Raw genomic sequence first — 13,834 nt, 5'->3', positions numbered from 1 at the left:
TGATTAGAAAAATAAAAAAAGCAACTGTGAGAAATAGAGGTCTGTGGAAAAGGAGTGAGAAACATATAATCCTGCAAGAGGCGGAATCATTTGTTAGCTTTCATCCTCAAGGGGCTTTCAGATACAAAGTGATTTGCGCTGCGCTTGCCACTGGGTTCAGCGCACATTGCACTAGTCTCTACGGCAACGGGTATTCGTCACAGCACTCAAAGTGAGCTCACCGAGCAGCCTGCGCTCCACCGCGCCCATGCTTTGCTCGTGGCGTGGCGCAAGGCATTGGAAATGGTGGGTTTAAAAGTGCAGTACTGCCGTTGTCGCTTTGTATCTGAAAGGGGCTTTTAACTCTCACTGAGGGAAAAACTCAACATTTCACCTTGGTCAAGCCTAACAATAGTGGCTTACACTAAAAAAAAAGCATCTATTTAAAGACTAGAAGCCTGAACTGAGTCTATTACCACTAAATAATATTAACAATCCACTCTAATCTCACTCTCAGCCACTCGTTCTCTGCACATCCAAACCATTCCCAAGTTTCACCTCCATCCTCTCTTCCCAATGCAGCTTGATGTCATCCCAACTCGATCGATACTCCTGATACTCCTGCCCCTCTGCAGAGAAATCCCCACACTCACATCCATCTCCATTTACAGTTAAGACTATGATCCCCGCCTTTCCGTTACCCCTCCGCTCGCCTCCCCCTCCTCCCCCCCCTCTCGTCATGGTTTGTACTAGTCGGACTTGTCTCCGTCCTCGTCTCTCTGCTCCCTCTCCGCTGCCTCCCGGGCCTTGTCCTCTTTAGCCAGCTGGGCCTGGGCATGGGAGTGGTTGGCCAGGATGGATGAGAGGGAGAGCAGGCCGGAGCTGGAGGAGACAGGGGTCAGGGTGGGCGGCGTCAGGCCTAGGGGCAACGGGGTCATGGGCAATGCCAGGCCCTGCAGCTGGGACAGCTGGTGCACCTGGAGCTGTTGCTGGAACGGCAACAAAAAACACACACAAACACAGAAAGGACTCAGTATAAATAGGTGTCGTGAGTGCATACCTAACTGGCACCAAACCTGACTTTTACGCAATAGATGTCCACACATTTTGTACGTATAGCATGGACTATGGATCATGATTAGACATTCGGTCTGATTTTGATGAAACTCGATGTGTCTTCGCCCTGTTTCGCCAGAGTTTGGAAAATTACACCTATTCCTCATGCTTACAATCAATTGATTCCTCCTTTAGGAAAATATTGGAAACAAAAGATAAATAGTGAGATGACTAAGTTGCTTGTATGCCAGCCTGCTACAAAAAAATCAAAAATGGTTCAAAGGAAATAAGATCAACAAAATTATTTACAAATTGTATTTAATCTCTAGAAGCATTACTCCATACAGTACAAGCGTTCAACTTCATGTATAAAACAGTAGGTCTGTGTAAGTTCATTTCTCAGACATCCAGGTAATAGAAGTTAATTTTTTTTTTTTTTTTTTTTAAACACTGGACTAAAAAACAATATGGTAAATGGTCTGCATTTATATAGCGCTTTTATCCAAAGCGCTTTACAATCAGTAGGTACATTCACCCATTCACACACCGATGGTGGCAGGCTACCACGCAGGGTGCTGGCACATCGGGAGCAATTTGGGGTTCAGTATCTTGCCCAAGGACACTTCGACATGCAGACTGAAGGAGGCGGGAATCGAACCACCGACTTATTTGATCCAAAGCGATTAGTGGACGACCTGCTCTACCTCCTGATCTACAGCCGCCCCGATATAAAACAAGACACCATCATCAGTTGTACATGCAGCAGGAAGTAACTCTGGCAAACAAATCTACACAAGAAAAGTCACATGACAAACACATGTGACTTCATGCCAGGAGTGTTTGGATGAACACCGAAACGTCTTGTTTTATATCGTTTTTTAGTCCAGTGTTAATGAATTATTTTTAAAAACAACAGTAGACACTAAGATCTTTTCAGTTAAAAAAGTCATGTATTTTTTTTATTATCAAGATTTGGAGTTTTGCTGAGACAGATGAGTGTAGTTTTTGTAGAATCTGAGTCAACAGAGCATCTTTTTTGGTATTGTCATTGTCGGCTTTCTGGAGAGGTTCAGAAGATGTGTAACACAATGAAGTTATGCTTTCGACCTGATTTTTTGTGTGTGATATTTGGTGAGGTTACAGAAACCAGCAGTTACTTTAATATGATTATTTTGATAGGAAAAATATTTGAAAGATTGTGACAGCTGCTGATGCAGATTCGTTGAATATTATTTCAGAAGGTTTATTAAACGTTACTTTATTTTGGAAGGCTATATTACACAGCGTAATGATGATGTTAAGGGATATCTAGAAAGATGGGACAATTTTATTGAGGCAGAAGGCTGGTCCCTACATTGTGGGTTGGGGGGGTCCTGTGAGGAGGGGGTAGTGGGTTTGTGTATATGTTTGGGTGTATATGTATGTATATTGTTAGGGTCCCTCTCTCATATAAGCACAAGATGTGTGTAATTGTATTGATATTGATATTAGTTGTGTGCCGATCGGTAACAATATGTATGAATGTACAAAAACCACATGCATCTACAAAATCATACCTGTATGATTTTGTAGATGCATGTGGTTTTTGTATTTCTGTTCTTTTATTCGTCTTTTTTTCATGTATATTATGTCCATGTAAGATCGATGTAAAAGTCCTTTAAAAAAAAGAAGTGATATCCCGACCACAACTCATACGATTTTGACTAAATTTGGAGGATGATGCATTTTGGCAACATGGCATGTACAACTATTTAGTCTGATTTCTAAAAGTGAAAGGCCATAACTGCTACACTCCAATTTTAAATGCAACTGCAAGGACCATGCATCTTGTTACAGAATGGCCCAAAGTGTGCCTGCATCATTCTTTGGGGATATTTCACTTGCTCTGTATGTAGCTACACCATAACAGCATTTTCCTGCTAAAAAGAAACCTATTCAGTACTGAATAAACTAATAACAAGCTTGCAAAATACTATTGTACAGCTCAACTTACTGGATATGACTTTGAAATTTATTTTCTTGGGAAATAAACAGACACACACTACCCCCCCCCCCCCCAAAGATAGTAAAAATAAACTCACTCGTACCCGTATGATGGAATTCATCTCGGGCGGTGTGACTTGTTTGGCTCTCTCTATGGCGCCCATGACCTGCTGCTGATGCTGGAACAAAGACACCACATGGTCACTCATACACACCGCTGTGAGTGATCTCCAAGCATTAACATTACATGATTGTACATGAGGAGTTGGCTGGAAATCATGAGGACAATGTACAAGACGAAGTCAGGCATTTCAGATTCACGAATTATTTATGTTATTTCAAGGATAAATAACTAAATGTTAAGATTGTCAGAAACTTTGGTGCTGTCAAACATGACCCGAATGTAGATTCCATAAGGCAAGTGGTTTGGGGGGGGTTTCGAGTGCGTCAGGTGCATATCAGCATGTGGCCAGTGTATTTGCATGTTGAGAGAAACTGGTGGAGGTTAGTTATTCATGAAAATGTCAGTGTCATTACCTCCTGTGACAGGTAAGGGAGCACCTGAGCACAAATCCCATTCAGTCTCTTCACTATTTCAGCCTGCAAAAAAAAGGGGGGGGGGGGGTGTCAGACCAGCAGACTACCAGACCTTGGCTAAACAGCATTATTGATGACAAACCACAGTGATCAGACACATAACTGGACAAAGCACACCAAGGGAAGTATCTGTAAGGTAATGCTGCATTGTAGAAGAGATGGCAATCGTTGTTTACCTGTTTGTGCATTTCGATGTTCAGCCCATATGACATCTCATAGTACTACAATAAGAGGGAGAAAGACAACATTTATGATAAGCTAACGTCTCACACACACACACACACACACACACACACACACACACACACACACACACACACACACACACACACACACACACACACACGAGGTATAGTACTCATTTCAGAATTAGGATGGTGAAATAAATGCCCAAATCAGAATTATTTGTATTCGCCTGGTAAAATTAAAGTGTGATTTCTCCTATTTTCAACCAGCTTTGTATCATTACAATATTGGTAGTACCGGTATATGTACCGTAAATTCCGGACTATAAGCCGCGGCTTTTTTCCCGTTTTTTGGCCCCTGCGGCTTATATAACGGTGCGTCTTATCTATGGATTTTTTCAGAAAAAAAATTTCAAATACAAATAAAATCTCTCTTTTTTAGCACTCTTTCTACCTATAAATCCACTTCTGTTTTAATTTCCTCTGTTGCCCTCTTTTCACCACACCGCGGACACTGTGTGCACTGTCGAAATAAACAAAGGTGTTGTGTTATGTTGTTTTGTTGAAATGTTACGGTAATACGGTAAATGGGAGCTTCCTCAAACAGCCAACAATCCCCTCTGTGCGTGAACCCTTACATATGGTAATTACGGTAAGCAAAGTTCATCAGCCCGGAATCACAACAAGACGAGCAGTCTCTCTCTCACTTACCATGGGGAAGGTACGCAGAAAGTCACACGACGCAGCTTTCAAGCTGAAAGCAGTCGAACTCGCACTAAAAGAAACAAACAGAGCAGCAGCGCGTACCCTGGGCATCGATGAGTCAATGGTGAGACGTTGGAAGCAGCAGCAGGAGGAACTGTCTCAGTGTAATAAGACAAAAAAGTCCTTCAGAGGCCACAAAAGCAGATGGCCGGAACTTGAAGATTCCCTTGAGGACTGGGTGTTGACCCAGAGAGGAGACGGCCGAGGCGTTTCCACGGTGCAGATCCGACTGAAGGCCAAAACAATCGCCACCGAGATGAAAATTGAACATTTCAGAGGTGGGCCATCTTGGTGCTACCGATTCATGAGACGAAAGGGACTGTCCGTCCGGGGGAGAACTACTGAACAACTCCCTCCCGACTACCAGGAGAAAATCACAAACTTCGGCGAATTCACACAAAGGAAGATCACGGAATATTATAGGAGTGTGAAAACATCCACAATCACCAACGGGTTCCAAAACGCTGGACTGCTGCGGGATGAAAAGGATGACGCCGCCACAGCTGGCGCTGAGGGCCGTCAGAGGCTTCAGAGGCTGTTCGATGCCGACAGTGATGAAGAGGAGTTCGTTGGTTTTGAGTGACAATGAAGGAGAGAGGAGAGTGGTTGACGAAGCCACCCTGAACCTGTTCGTTTCCGACACTGAAGATGAGGACTTTGGTGGTTTCAGTACGCAGGAAGAAGAGGAAGACGAGGATTAGTGACTTGACTTCTCTGGTTACAGGTTTGCTGCACATATACGGTAGCCTATTGTTGTGTGATTTTGTCTGGGGATTAGTGACCTGACTTTTGTTTTGTTTTGTTGAAATGTTAATAAATGGGAGCTTCCCCAAACAGCGATCTCTTTCCCGACATTCCTCTCTGTGCACGAACCCTTTCATATGGTAATTAAACATCAAAACACCCGCGGCTTATAGTCCGGTGCGGCTTATAGAAGAAAAAAATAGTCAATTTTGGTGCTGCGGCTTATAGACCGGTGCGTCTTATAGTCCGGAATTTACGGTAAACGTTTACCTTTCCTCCATGTTGCCTGCACTCAGAGCCTCCCATTTATTTGCCGACATGCGATTCGTTTCGGCCGGCAAATGAACAGGGAGCTCTAGGTGCAGGAAACCGAGGGAAGGTAAACATAATTTGCATATACTAGTAGTATATTTCGGTAGTATAATACTACTAATGTAATGATACAAAGCCGGTTGAAAATGTGTTCCTTTAATGAGCAAGTTATTTTTTTGCATGTATTATACAATTCAAAGTAGAGGGAGACAGGAAAGAGTGGGAGAGAAAAGGGGAGTGACATGTAACAAAGGTCCTGGGCCGGATTCGAACCCAAGACATCATGTTTACATGGTGCTCAACATAAGCGCACTGCATGTATACAGACAAAGCCAAATAAGACTAGTTATGTGCACTTACACTAAAACACACCAAAAACATGGAAAGATTTGGAACCTAATTTATTCCCAAAAACCACTGAGCAAAGTCTGAGGGAACACAGTGCTAAATATCTATACCTTGGTATTTTAGGGGATACCTGATACTACAGATAAAACAGTAGGGTTTCACTGACATGAGATAATGTTGTCACTACCCGATCGGCACAACTGTGTGATTTTCACAACGCATGCGTGTCATTATGGAACCCACCGCAGATTTGGGCAGACCCCGCCCCCTGTGGCCGCCTACGCAGCAGTCAAGCCGGCTGCGCTTCCTTGACAAGGCCTCAGCCTGGATTAAAAGCTCCGCCGCCAACTTCTGCAGTGTGTGCGCCAGCCATATTGTCACAGTTGTAGTGGTTTCTTCTGCAGTGTGCCTGCCGTATATCACGTGTATTATCTATTATCTATTTATTTGTTGATTTAATTCGGTTTGGAGTATGCTGGTGTGAAATCCACTTTTGCAACAAGGGGTTGTCAGAGGTTTAAACTAACTACGAAATTCCAACTCATTTAGCAGTCTTGATAATTGCACTCTGCTCATGTGGTTGAGTTAATGAATTGTCTTGTTTACATATATTTTTTACCAATGTTTTAATTAGACAAATAACTACTCCTAAATAGTTAGGATACAACCTGCGACATTACAGAAACTTCCTAAATTCCAAATTTATCCTAAATCCTAAATGATTGGTAACCATGGTAATTAGAGTTAGGACTTGATTTAGGAAAACACCCATTACAGAACAACAGTTCCTAAGTCAATATTCTCATCCTAATTTAAAATGGGAAAAGCGTATTACAGAAGCGTCCCAACTCCCCAAAATCTTAAAAAAGCTCTCCTAACTTTAAGATGCCAGCTATGCTGTCCTAACTAATTTACGCTATTTTCAACTGGAACAACAGCCATCTTGCATCTGGTTATAATTTATAGCCTATTTATAGCCTACCTACCTACGTTATGGCTGTGCTGTTATTACATTTGCAAAACCAACAAAATGTCAACAGACGCAATGTATTTGCCGAAAGGCTCATGCGGGACCCGAATGACGTTTTGCGTTTTGATGACAGAACGCTCGTTAATCGATACAGACCGCCCCGGGACATGATACTGCAGCTAGCCGAGGAGCTGAGACCTGTGTTGGAGAGACCGACTAGGCGACACGGGGCTCTGCCGGTTGTAGTACAACTTACAAATGCACTTCGGTTTTTTGCGAAGGGAGATTTTCAAACTGAAGTGGCCGACATATCCAAAATATCTCAGCCTGCTATGTCACGTAATTTAACTGAGGTAGCAACAGCCATCAGCAATTTGGCTCCTCGGTACATACAATTTCCAAGGGGGGAGGAACGGCAGAGACGGTTTCTGTTATTTTAGCCATTCCCTCTATTTCACCTCCCGTGTGAGGGTGGCTGAAAACTTTCCAGCCAGCAGGCTACTAGCGCTCCTACTTCCCCCCGCAAGTTGAGAAAGGAGGAGGTGTCTGTTGCTAGGGTAACAGACAGAAACGTTGATAACCGATGCTGGATGAGTATTTAGGATTTCCTAACAAGACATAAGATAGGATTTAGCAAGATAAGATAGGATTCCTAAAGTTAGTTAGGATTTGCTTCTGTAATAGGAAATCAGAAAAAATCCTATCTTAAACTAGTCCTATCCTAACTTAAGACATAAGATAGGGAGTTTCTGTAATGTGGCCCCAGATGACTAATCCCTGGTGAATGTAAAAAATATATACATGTATAAACGTATATATATTTCAATTGCAAGTTGTTGCATTACATTTATATCCACATACAGTAAACAAAAATATTGAATGACTAACTGTTGTTTCATCTAATGGCTTTTTACTTCTGTATGGACTCTTGTGAGTCTGAAATAAAGTTTGGATTGAATATATCCATGCTCGCCCACTGCGTGGCCTCGCCTGCTCTATTGGCATGCGTAGTGCACAATCACCTGCTCTATCCATTGGCATGCGCAGCGCACATTTGCCCAACTTTGCATCACTGATGACATCACTGTTACTACTGATGATGTTACAATGCCTATGACATCACTGATGATGTCACAATCCCTATTACATCATCAGTGCCTATGACATCATCTGTGATGTCATAAGATGATTTTGGTTAATATTGACTAGAGCAGTGCCCGTTCCCCCATGCACCACCCCGTGGGCACTTCCCCCGCGCACACACACTGCATTCTGTCAGGTCCCCCTTAACGCAAGTTTGAAGTCGATCCAACAAACACTTCTCGAGATACACGAAGGACAGTCTATGTCACCGATGACATCACTGATGTCAGACATTGTGACATCATCAGTGGGACAAAAAATGAAACAAACAGATATTTCCCAGTGAAACAGATATTGTCCACTTGCTCCCTTTTATATAAACGGATTAAGGAATGTACATGACGCGCTATCAAGAGTAATTCAGCTGGTTAATGAAATCACTTGGCTGGGCGCAGAGAGAGTGTGTGTGTGTGGGGGGGGGGGGACTTGTTGGGATTCGAGCTGTCAAAAGGGAACAAAAGGCTCGCTCCTGGCCAATCCCGGCGCTTGACTGCTGCGTAGGCGGGTGCAGGGCCTGGTCTGCCCAAATCTGCGGTGGGTTCCAGAAATATGCTGCGCGAGCGGGTCCGCCATCTTGGATAGCTAGGTACGGCTACCCCACTTGGACAAACCATATTAGCATTGAGTTTGGACTTCCCGATTTGCTTCCCCTGGCCAGTTTGTTTACTTAGCGGACCGGTAGTAATTTGTTTTAGTTCCCTACCGTGACTGATTCAAACTGACAATAACAAACTGTCAATGTATCTGGTAACAACGTTTTATGAGTTATCTGAAACATATACTGTAAAGGATAATGTGTGTGTGCCGTTTCAAAGGTCCCCCAACCCCACCGTAAGTGGCGGTGTGTGTGTGTGCGTGTGTGTGTGTGGGGGGGGGGGGGAGAGAGCACATTACTTTTCACTCATTCAAATTATCACAATGCACAACCGAGAAGCATAGTTAACATCAACGCTATCATTAGCTTGCTAGCTGCTAGTGTTAGCTACAGATCACTAACACTACCTGCTAAACATTACTGTTAACATTTGCGTGGATACGACAGAGACGTTTATCCAACTCGCCGTACATAGCTGTGCAAGATGGTGGACCCCGCTCATGCATGCATTGTGCAAATCGCCCAGTTGCGCAAATCGGGTAGTGACAAATGCCACTCACCATGATATAGTGACGCTGCATCTCCGACTTCTCAGAGGCCAGCTTGTCACACTCCAACTTCAAACTGGTTAGAGAAAATAGCACACAGTCAACAGTTAGGGCCATGTTGCATTTAGGTCTTCTAACATGTTCACAAACGTGTTAGTAGCTTACACAATGCAAGCCTATTCAAAAAAGGACAAAAGGACTAGCAAAATTCTGCAAGTCTCTGCAATAATAGACAGCCTGGCCATGTGGCTGATATGATGCTTCCTTTGGCCCTAAATGTCATTAAAGGATGGCTTTACTGGTAATCAACCCACTTTGTATCATATATAATCTCAGTAATGTAAGCACATGGGCAGTGTTTTACCTTCTCTCTCCGTTTACCTCACGGAGAAAAATGCTCCGGCTGCTGCCTGCAGAATCTCTGCCCCCACCAGCTGCAAGTCATTAAGGCCTGTTAAGGCTCTCCATGCAATTCTCCATGGATGTGCGCATACTTAAAAATAAAAAATAAACAATAACAGCAGCAGATTCTGCCTCTCCAGCAGAGCTTCCGCAGCCCCGTTGTGACGCGTTGGAACAGAGTGCTTTGCCAGAGGAGGAAATGGGAGATCTCCGTGAGGAAAACAGAGAGAGAAGGTAAACACTGCCCATGTGCTTATATCACCGAGATTATTAATGATACAAAGTGGGTTGATTACCGGTAAAGCCATGATGAGCCTCTGTAATAATTTGAATCTCATGTAAATGAATTACATTTGTTGGGGTAAAATAAACAAAGAAAAAATAACTAAAGTGTGTGCATGTTTGTTTCAGTACCTGTGGTACTGTGCTTGGAGGAACTGGAACTCATCCTTGATGCGGTCACAGGAGTCAGAGGTGGTGAACTTGAGAGGCTGACTGGACTGAGAGGATGCCTGGGAAACAATAACAAAACAACACAGTTGATGTGATATTATGTCACACAGACACCCGCATCTAAAGGAGAAAGTCTCTCACACTGGGCTGAGGAAAGGGATTTGAAAGTATCAGGCCAGGGGCGGATATGTCTGTGTGCTGCTGCTGCTGAACACATGTGTGAGGATAAGTGTGTGTGTTACGGTTTGTTTAGTAACAGAGAGATAGCTGGCCACAACTAGGGGAATGCAGATCAACTAGGCCTCGATTATTCTGGACTAATCTGAACAATGACATTTATTTTACAGATGTCATGGACTAATAATTAATACACACCATCATACTGTCACTGCAAACGCACCAACTGAGCTCTTTCAGGAATAAAAGGCGCAGTGATTTGGAAAATATGTTTAAAGCAGGGTAGATTAAAGTGCACCCATGCAGAGCATATGTGAGAGGTATTTAGAGGATGCATTAAGTCTGGTTATGTTGAGAGATGGACTACACTCAAAACCCCCAGCCCAAAACTGTAATCCAGGGTTTAATCTAGTGCCCTAAACCTTATTACTCTCTAAATAAGTGGCACAAGGGCAAAAGGTTTCCAGTGGGATTATTGGACTAAAGAGAGAGCATGCAGTCACCCGGTTACACACACAGAGGGCGACGGTCTGCCTTCAAAGCGCAGTGGCAGCACAATGCAAAACTGCAATGCTGTGCTGTGCTGTGCTTAAAAAGTAAGTGCAAATAGGTTTGGGGAGAAAAATGTTAAAGTAGCATTACAGCCAAGTCATGGTATGAGGGCACCCATCCATCTTCAGTGTCTGCATTCAGCTATGCTTTAATCCAAGTCTGTTGCATATCTATACATTGGGCTGTTACCTCAGACCCATAGACTGTATGCTCAGAACCAATGCTGGCAGGCTGCCCTCTATTAACCGATGCTGTGTCTCAACTAGGGATGCACGATATATCGGCAATCATATCGGTATCGGCCGATGTTAGTCATTTTTTAACATATCGGTATCGGTCCGATGTTGCAATGTTAATATCGGTTATCGGTATCAGCCAAATTCTTCACATTGAGATGAAATAATGGAGTAAATCTATGATTTATGGGCTTTTACAAATGTTTTTGAAATAAAGAAATGTATAACTTTTTCAAATTCAGTGTTTACATGTGTTTTTCAGTATGTACAACATTTTATTATCATAGAAATGTGTTTTTATACAGATCATATCGACATCGGTAAATATCGGTTATCGGCCATAACAGCAATCTTAATATCGGTTATCGGCATCGGCCAAAGTTTTCATATCGGTGCATCCCTAGTCTCAACTCACTGAAATACAGATGTAACATTATCCCTTCTCCAAAGGCTCTTTCACACCGGCCTTGAAAGCCGAAAAATGCACGGAAAATAGGATTTGCGCCTCCGATGTGAAAGTCGTGAACGCGCTTTGGTGGACAATTGTTTTACGCCTTTTGTCCCGCGACGGTAGGTAGTAACAGCGCCGGGTTACCTGGCAACCCGCCTCCATTTGAAAGCGTCTCGCAGCAAGCCGGAAAAGGTGCGAATGGTCAGCTCATTCATTAAAAAATTACAGGGGAAATCACCTCATGTATCAAGAAAGTGCAGGAGTGAAAGTAAAAAAAGTAGCCTATACAATCATGACTGCAGGGAGGCCAGGAGGAATGCTCCGTGCGGTTAGGCTTTATGCTCAAACGATGTTGACATTAGTAGGTAAAATTAACGGATATAATAATAAGCTTCAGAGGGCTATAGCTGTCTGTGGCGAGTTGGTCTGAGGTTATTCTCTCTCGAAATCAGCTCTGTGCATTGACTGCATTCCCTTACAAAAACTACTAACGTTAAGTAGTCATGTGCATTTATAGCCTATACTATTCCCCCGACGAACGTTATGCAGACTGCAGCTGTTTGATATGCGGGTGGTCGTGTATCGTATATCGATCTGCCCGCCCACCTACTAGGAGGAGGGAAGTCTTGTTGTTGAATTAATTTGTTCATCATACAGTAGCCTAGGCTACACTAACCTATGAAAATATTCATTTGGGCTAGGAGGAGCTGGAAATCCCTCCGCTCGCCTTTCAATCCGGGAGCAGGGGATTTCACCTGAAAGTACACTGCAGCACGGGGATGTGGCCGTGCTGCTTGGCTCTGTGTGAAAGCAATTTCTGTGGCGAGGGTGCGAGCTTTGCGGGACTCCTAAACGGCAATTTTTACGCGATCTGTGTGTGAAAGAGCCTCAAGTCAAGTCCCTGTCAGCCAACAAACTGTAGTTTCAGGGGAGGCTCAGCGAATGGAACTGAAAAAATATTACATTAGTTATCAAAGGAGATCACATAGAATACCCTGAATGTGTGTGATTTGATTAAAGAGATAGTTCAGTGATTCAGTAGTTTTGGTTAATTTGACTGTTCCCACTTTCCCAGAGACAAAAACGTATAAATAAACTAATAAATGCCTTCAGACAGACATATTTTAATGTATTTGGTGCATTAGCCTGATGTCAAACAGTAATATCAGGATATCAATATCGGCACAATTATTGAATGCCTATGGGATCAATAGGCTAATCATGATCCCATAGGCATACAGGAAATGGTCGAGGGGGGCGCCTTCTTCCAAGCTTTGTGTGGGGAGGCCCACAGTCTCATACTTTGAAAACCTGATGTAGACAATGCCACAGGGCAGAAGAGGCTATATGTCTGCAGTGTACGAACTTACTGCTCCAAGTGGGGCTGCGTGTGTGCAGTTTGGGTTTGGAATAAGTATAACGTACACAATATGGGTCTGAAGTAGGCTAACTTTCCTCAAGCCAAACTTACAATACCGTAACACTCAGTCAATGCACTGAATTTGCAAGTTTGGCTAAAACGGAGCTGTAAAAATGTTCGCAAACGCTAATCTTGTGTTTGCTCAAAAATACAGGCGAATTAGCTAGCTAGCATTACAGCTACGTAGCTAACTAGCGTCACAGCTAAAAATCGTGTGTTCTTTTTCATTTGAAGTTGCAAGCTAGTTGTTAGCTACCCCGTAACGTTACTGCTATTAGCTTACAGGCTTTGCTAAATAGCGTTAGTGCTAATAATATCAGCTCATGCTGGCTAGCGCTAGCTAACTCAGATTGCTGGTTGCCAACTTGGACACGTTAAACTAATCAACTTACCGAATGTCTTGATTGAGGAAACATCATGTCAACAGCGGATTTCACCGTGTTTCCTTGGACTAACTGAATTAACAGGCTAGCTGGTTGGCTAAGCTAACAGATACCCAGCTATTTTTAAATGATTGAAAATGCTGTTATCACTCTATACTCTGTCATCGTTTAAATAACGTTATCTAGGTATCACTGCACTAAGATCCGATCGACTTCCAATCCCTGCAGGAAAATCACTGCCCCGAAGGTGTAGGTAACAAAAATAATGCGTCTTCAAAGGGCCATCAGGTTTTTGGAATACGCCTCTCTGGGGAGATCCTCGATGTTGACATATGAGCCCCTGACATTCCTCTGCTTTGAAAAGAAGAGCAGCATCACCTACAAAATAAACCGAGCTGTCGAGGAACGGGCGCCCCGTGTGATCCAGGACTGAACTGTAGGTCTGGCACAGAGGACCGCCGGCTCATTCAAGGCAGCGATGCGTTATTATGGAACCCACCGCTGTTTTGGGCAGACCACGCCGTGTGCCCGCCTA

General features: G+C 43.4%; 1 protein-coding gene across 2 annotated transcripts; it reads right to left on the bottom strand.

Annotated features, from left to right (window-relative positions):
- Window positions 1-713: 713 nt before the first annotated feature.
- chico lies at window positions 714-13,588 on the bottom strand. 2 transcript variants are annotated; one of them, XM_083634405.1, is made up of 7 exons: window positions 13,309-13,588; window positions 10,042-10,139; window positions 9,238-9,301; window positions 3,792-3,836; window positions 3,556-3,618; window positions 3,117-3,197; window positions 714-968 (listed from the first exon to the last, which is right to left on the bottom strand). In XM_083634405.1, the coding sequence occupies exons 1-7, from the start codon at window positions 13,333-13,335 to the stop codon at window positions 729-731; spliced, it is 618 nt and encodes a 205-aa protein (XP_083490531.1). In that variant the 5' UTR covers window positions 13,336-13,588; the 3' UTR covers window positions 714-728. The 2 variants fall into 2 exon arrangements, with proteins under 2 accessions (XP_083490531.1, XP_083490532.1); XM_083634406.1 differs by having other exon boundaries at window positions 3,123-3,197.
- Window positions 13,589-13,834: the final 246 nt, after the last annotated feature.

The sequence above is a fragment of the Poromitra crassiceps genome (assembly GCF_964638095.1).
Source record: "Poromitra crassiceps genome assembly, chromosome: 3".
In the NCBI taxonomy this organism is placed as follows: domain Eukaryota; kingdom Metazoa; phylum Chordata; class Actinopteri; order Beryciformes; family Melamphaidae; genus Poromitra; species Poromitra crassiceps.
The sequence above is the reverse complement of the archived record's forward strand: the minus strand, read 5'-3'. Positions and strand labels throughout refer to the sequence as shown.

What these genes read in the sequence shown, in the direction of transcription:
- chico (XM_083634405.1), bottom strand. Translation starts at nt 13,335, where the DNA reads ATGATGTTTCCTCAATCAAGACATTCG. An exon ending in CTCCAAGCACAGTACCACAG is followed by an intron (nt 9,302 to 10,041) that starts GTACTGAAACAA and finishes TTCTCTAACCAG; the next exon opens with TTTGAAGTTGGAGTGTGACA. An exon ending in TGCAGCGTCACTATATCATG is followed by an intron (nt 3,837 to 9,237) that starts GTGAGTGGCATT and finishes CTCTTATTGTAG; the next exon opens with TACTATGAGATGTCATATGG.